Source organism: Mandrillus leucophaeus, unplaced genomic scaffold (assembly GCF_000951045.1).
Source record: "Mandrillus leucophaeus isolate KB7577 unplaced genomic scaffold, Mleu.le_1.0 Scaffold742, whole genome shotgun sequence".
Taxonomy (NCBI): domain Eukaryota; kingdom Metazoa; phylum Chordata; class Mammalia; order Primates; family Cercopithecidae; genus Mandrillus; species Mandrillus leucophaeus.
In genome coordinates this window covers 992504-999430 of record NW_012108053.1, presented here as the reverse complement: position 1 = coordinate 999430, position 6927 = coordinate 992504, and the positions used below count along the sequence as shown (strand labels likewise).

At 36.4% G+C, this 6927-nt stretch overlaps 1 protein-coding gene across 1 annotated transcript; it reads right to left on the bottom strand.

Moving 5' to 3' along the window:
- Nucleotides 1-3960: 3960 nt before the first annotated feature.
- Nucleotides 3961-4923, bottom strand: LOC105529040 (olfactory receptor 13C8). The gene has a single exon (XM_011966098.1). The coding sequence runs from the start codon at nucleotides 4921-4923 to the stop codon at nucleotides 3961-3963; it is 963 nt and encodes a 320-aa protein (XP_011821488.1).
- Between the last annotated feature and the right edge of the window lie 2004 nt (nucleotides 4924-6927).

The window sequence follows — 6927 nt, the reverse complement described above, 5'->3', positions numbered from 1 at the left end:
AAACTTGTATGTACTAAAGTGAGTTTATGGACTACTGTTTAGAACATGCTAAAAAATTGTGAAACCAGTTCTCTTCACACATTACTTTGTCATACACTCGCAGTATCTGTGAGAGAAAGTGAAGAATGTAGTTGTGTGAATTTTGTAGGGGCAAACATCAGTTGTGTGAATTTTTTAGGGGCAAAGATGGTTATGATGTACATTCTACTATCACCATAATCTCTTCTTTCTCTACCCCAAACCCTACAACCACCTACAAGGGAAGGTAATCTTTCAAGAGAGCCATTTATAAAGCACCTTAAAATTCAAGGGACTGACATTTCCTACTGAAGAATATTGACTTTGGCTGAAGCTGCCCAAGCTTAGCAGCAGAAAATGGAGAAATAACAATGTAGGGAAAGAAACTGTATTTTCAGAGTTTAGTGGAACAAAAAAGTCTGTGCCTTTCCCAAGGGCCAGATGTTGACAGTATTGTAACGAGTTGAGTGGAATAGTTTTGTAAAGAAGTTCCTTTAAAACATGTGAATAAATGTCCTTTCTTCTCCCTCCAAAATAAACCAACAGGAACGTGCATGTTTACAAGAAAATTAGGCAACCAAACCAGACAAGCTAACATAGCATTTTAATTCATTTACTTAATTTTTAAACTGTATTTTTGAGTTACTTTCTGTGTATGTGTGTGTATTGAATTGCTGTTTGGTATTACTTTGTTTTTAAATCCTGAATAACTTCCTTTAGTATTTTCTTTTTTCTTTTTTTTTTTTTGAGACGGAGTCTGGCTCTGTCACCCGAGCTGGAGTGCAGTGGCCGGATCTCAGCTCACTGCAAGCTCCGCCTCCTGGGTTCACGCCATTCTCCTGGCTCAGCCTCCCGAGTGGCTGGGACTACAGGCGCCGCCACCTCGCCTGGCTAGTTTTTTGTATTTTTTAGTAGAGACGGGGTTTCACCATGTTCGCCAGGATGGTCTCGATCTCCTGACCTCATGATACACCTGTCTCGGCCTCCCAAAGTGCTGGGATTGCAGGCTTGGGCCACCGCGCCCGGCCTAACTTCCTTTAGTATTTTCATAAAGCAAGTCTAAGTCTGCTTGCAAAGAATCATCTCAGTTTGTTTATCAGGTAACATGTTTATTTCACCTTTATTTTTGAAATATGGTTTTGCTGAACATGGGCTTCTTGGTTGACATTTATTTTTGTGTTTTATTTCTTCTTCCAGGCGTTTGAATATGTTATCCAATTGCCATATAGCCTCAATTGTTTCTGATGGGAAGTTTGCTGTTAATCTTATAGTGGCTCCCTTACACATGATGAGCCAGTTTTCTCTTGAAGTTTATGAGGTGTTTTTTTTTTTCTTCTTTGTCTTACAATATTTTGACTATGGTGTATCTGAGTGTACATCTCTTTTTAGTTGACCTTACTTAAAGTTCATTGATCTTTTTGGATGAGTGTTTCATCAAATTTGTGATGTTTTTAGCAATTACTTAAATAAGTATTTTTTTCTGCCTTCTTCCTTCTGTTATTTCCATTATGTGTATGTTGGTACACTTAGTATTGTCTCACATTTCCATGAGGCTCTGATTATTATATAATGATTATATAATTATTATGATTATGCCATTTGAGAGTATACTAAAGAGACTTAATAGTCTACAGTTTAGAAACAACAAAGCAACTGCAGAAGTAAAAGCAGATGTCTTACACATACATTTTGTTACATAGTTCTGTATGGAAATGGTAGCTTGACCCAGTCTATTGCTTATTATCCATCTGATTTGCTACATTTCTCAAGCAGATAATTGCATATTTCATTGCTTTTAAAGATACCTCATGAGAGACTAAAAACTTGACATGCCTTATTAATTTACCAGAAGTAAGAGCCGAGTGACAGACTCAAGACTCTGAGGATATGGTGCTGGGAGATTATTAGTTCTGGATTATGGAGAAAAATAGATGGAACTAAAACCAATATTGGAAGCAGCTAATTGTCATAGTGAAGAACCAAACCTGGGGTGATGCTGACAGGAATGGGAAGCAAATAGGGAGGGGCAAATCCCTTATTTTCATCCAAGCTTTCATTCACCCTCTAGCACTTCTTCTGGTGGAGTCTAACAGAAGCTCATTAACAAAGGAGAAATGTGATTTTCAGTGTGCCAACCCTAACTAGCAAGCCAGAACATAGAAAAGTAGATTTGAAGCTGAGAGATGAGAGAGTTAATAGCATCAGTTATTCCCTAAAGAAAAAGGATAAAAATCTTGTGCCAATTCAAAGGTTTCTGACTTACTAAAGAATACCTAACACTAAAAATAATAAAATAGCTGATATTTATTGAGCATTTAGGATATTCCAGGCACTGTTAAATGCTGTGCATGAATTAACTGATTATATTATGAAATTACAATAATTATCTTGTAACAAGACAGTAAAGTATTGTGGTCTTACTCTCACAACTTAGAAGTAGCTCTAGTCTTTTACTTTGGATTTCTCTTTTATATTTCAACTACCATAGACTCCTCAAAGATCTGGAGGTAAACGGAATGCTTTCTTCTATTGACCATAACTGACTCAGTTCCCTCAATGGAAGTAGGACTTCCTCACATGGGTGCTGCCCCACAGGGAGCATAAATAGAGATGATCTCAATTTTGAGCCATTTCTGTCTTACCCCTCAGTGCCCAAAACCCTGTGCTCCTCGGTACACTGGATGACTTGACTTAATTTCTTCTGCCACTTCTTATTCTCATATCACAATTTTTGTCAGTCACTCATTCTGCCTAGTTTTTCTACTATTTAGATTCTGTGTGATCTAATGCAGAGTAGATCAAAAGTCCTTGTTTCAGCCTTGTCTCTTTTCAAAGTCCACGAGTAGCACTATACTACCAGACTACCTATATTTTATTAAATTAAAACTTAGGATGCATTACCAGGGAACTCTTTCATTTATCTTAGTCTCATTATGAATCAAATTCAAGAAAAGTTATGGAAAATAAAAGGTGATGCCTTCGCTGTTAAGGAATGTATATGACTAATGCCAATACAGTTTATTTAGAAATATTTAATCAATTTCTGGTTTGAATAACCTTTGCTACTCGGATATGACAAACATACATTTCTCGTTTTATATATGAGGTGGCTCACCTATTTGTTCAAAAATATTTATTGAGTACCCATTATATGTCAGGCTGTATTACAGGATTTTTTAGATGTTGTAGGGTAAGATCCTATCCTCAGGGAGCTTATATGTGTGGTGGACATTGTACAGTAAATAAATGAACAATTAAAAATGAATATATAATACATCATGTGCTGATTAATATTTACTTTGCGTACTGATAAATAATGAACTTAATATAGGTCGTAAATTGCTTTTTCAAATGCCTTTTGCCTTGATTATTTTCTGAAGATTGGAGAGTGATTATTTTTTGCTCAGGCTTCCAAAGAGATTTTCAATATTTATCCGTGATAGTATGTTTTAACACCAGGAACATGTTTTATTTCTATAGTTATATGTTTTTAAACAAAAATCTGATAGTAAAAAGAAAATATTTCTTTTTCGAGATGAAGTCTCGCTCTGTCACCCAGGCTGGAGTTCAGTGGCACGATCTCGGCTCGCTGCAGCCTCCACTTTTCTCATTTAAGCAATTCTCCTGCCTCAGCCTCCCAAATAGCTGGGACTACAGGCCCATGCCACCATACCCATCTAATTTTTGTATTTTTAGTAGAGACAGGGTTTTGCCATATTGGCCAGGCTGGTCTCAAACTCCTGATCTAGGTAACCCACTTGCCTTGGCCTCCCAAAGTGCTTGGATTACAAGCATGAGCCACTGTGTTTGGCCCAAAACTATTTGTACCATATGGTTTTGAATGCCACATGGGAAATTTGTTTTCACGTGGTAATTTTATCTTTCTGAATTTTATGTCTGCAGTAGCATTGAATATTAAGTCATGTAGTATAAATAAAGTATTCATTTTCCATCAGAAAAATGTTTCCTACACAGTATGTTTTTGACAGCAGCCTTTACATCCTTGTTTCGCAGACTATAGATGAGAGGATTGAGCATGGGAGTCATCACTCCATAGAAGAGGGAGATGAGGGCCTCAATTATGTCTTCACTACCGGAATCAGCAGAGACTTTAGACTCAGGCTTTGCGTACATGAAGAAGATGGTTCCATAGAATATAATCACCACTGTCAGGTGGGCTGAGCAGGTGGAGAAGGCCTTATGTTTTCCTTCAGTCGAAGGAATCCTCAGAATAGTGGCAACAATAAATATGTAAGAGATGGAAATTACTAACAGTGGAATAACCAAAACAATCAGATTTGACCCTGTCATACTAATTACATTGATTGAAATATCATCACAGGCCAGTTTCAAGATAGCCAGAATTTCACAGACAAAATGGTTAATGACATTATTAGCACAGAATGGTAACTGCATTGCAAGAGCTGTCTGCACTACTGAGTCCACAAGCCCAGTGACCCAGGACACAGCTGTCATGGCCACATAGGCACCCTTGCTCATGATGACAGGGTATCTCAGTGGGTAGCAGATGGCCACATAGCGGTCAAGTGCCATTATGCCTAAGAGCATGCACTCCGTGGCCCCCATGGCAAAAGAAATAAACATTTGCACCATACACCCAGAGAAGGAAACCCTTTTCTTTACTGCCAGAAAGCTGGCAAGAATTAGTGGGACAGAGGAACTTGTGTAGCAAACATCGAGGAAGGAAAGGTTACAGAGGAAGAAATACATGGGAGTGTGCAGGTGAGAATCACAGATGATAACTGAGATAAGGACTCCATTTCCAAGCAGAATCATCAGGTACATCCACAAAATTAGAACGAAGAAAACTGTCTGGAGCTTTGGGTGGGCAGAAAGCCCCACCAGGACAAATTCTGTCAACGTGGAGTCATTGGTCCCTTCCATATTACATACACTGTTCCCCAACAGAACTCTGTGAATGATAGAACCGGAATATGTTAATACAGTGTCTGTGAGAGCTACTTTTAAGAATCATATTCTGTATTATTGCAGTTCTGTATTTGGATGCAACAATATAAGTTTGGGGAAAATTTCTTCCTGTAAAACCCAGGCCACTAGGGCAGGAATCCTAACCTAACTGTCTCAGAGTTAAGAGAGAACACATATGATTATAGGATCTTTGGATCCCAATCCACTTTATTGCTATTTCCACAAGTTCTGCCTCTTAACCCATTGGCTACAAATCAGTGTCCTACAGCCTGGATTCAGCAGACAGGTATGCTTTGTTTGGCAGTGATTGTCTGTACTGTGTTTAAATTTGAAATAGAGATCAACATTCTAATCAACAGATATGGTATAAAAATCTGTGCCTTCAGCTTGTCTTTGAATAAATTAGAATATTTGAAAACATTAGACCTGTCTCTGTCATGGAGCTTAGTTATATTAATAACTGACCCATTGGATCCAATGCATGTCTCTCCATTCTACCAGACTACTCTCCTCACTCTCTCTTGTCACTGGAGGTGAATATAAGTTATTAATTAACATGTTATTCTCATGTTATTCTCAATTGATGGTTTCAATTGTTTATATTACCTGGCAGGATCTTATATGGATTTGGAATCTTGACCCATGGCTGCAGGGCCAACTTATCTATTAGGCACAGTACGCCCACCATATTGTGAGAAACCTAAGAAAATGTTTTGATTTCTTTTAAAATATGAAGAAAAAAGTGAACTTTAAATTTTAATAAATACTATATTTGTTTGTATAACGATACAGAAATAAAATATAACTTTTAAATCTTTATGGAAATAAGGCCCCACAAAGGCAAAAAAAAAAAAAAAAAAAAAAAGTGCCTAGGGCCCATCAAAATCATTATGTGGCCCTGTGTAGGTGAGCATCTTTTGAAAACTCAGCCTGGACTACTGGTGGTATAGTAGTGGTTATGTATCTGCATATAACCTCTTTGAGGAGAGTAACCTCGTTGAGAAAAGGAACATACCTTCATATTCCTCCAATATCTTTTTTCAGTATAATGAGGAAGTTTGCATTCAAAGAAATAATTTTTAAAAAACTGAATACATTAAAAATATTTACAACGCCAATTTTATCACGGGCTTTGATTAAAATATGTAATGGTGTTTATCGTAGCCTCTACCTAATTTATTTTCACACATGCAACAACTAAAGAATCAATTGTGATAATAGTGCTTTTATTCAAAACATATACATTGAACTAAACCAATGATGTCTAACCATTAATTATTGAAAAATAAGATTTATAACTAATATATATAAAACAAATAAAAAGAAAAGTTTCTCCAGTTGAAGTTACACTAGTGTACAGGGGAGAAGAAAACACCATTCTTTACTTGTTTATTCACTCTTACTCCCTCAGTTAAGTTTAAGAGGATTCCAGGGAGCATAGTTTTAAAATCGTCAATGCACTTCGTAAAACATTAATAATCTGCATTTTAATCCTTTAATCAAAAACAATAATAATAAAATAGTAATTTATGTATTGATTATGCCAGATACATTTCTAATTTTTTTTATTCATAACAACCCAAGGAAATGGGACTAATATTGTAGGAGATAAGAATTATCCTTTCTTAAACATTTGGTAAACATCATCAGTAAATTATGGATGAATAGACTTAAGGAAAAAAGTAGTAATTATTTCAAAAGATGCAGAAAACACATTTAGTAAAGTTCAATTTATGGTTTTTATAGGAACTATCTGAAATCCTCAAGCAGAAGGTAATGTTCTGAACTTCAAAGAAAACTACCAAAAAAACTATGTTAAGTTACTATTCACTAATGCTTAATGGAGACAGTTTATACTTTCTTAAAGTTTTTTTGTTTTGTTTTGTTTTGTTTTTTTTGAGACGGAGTCTTGCACTGTCACCCAGGCTGGAGTGCAGTGGCACAATCTCAGCTAACTGC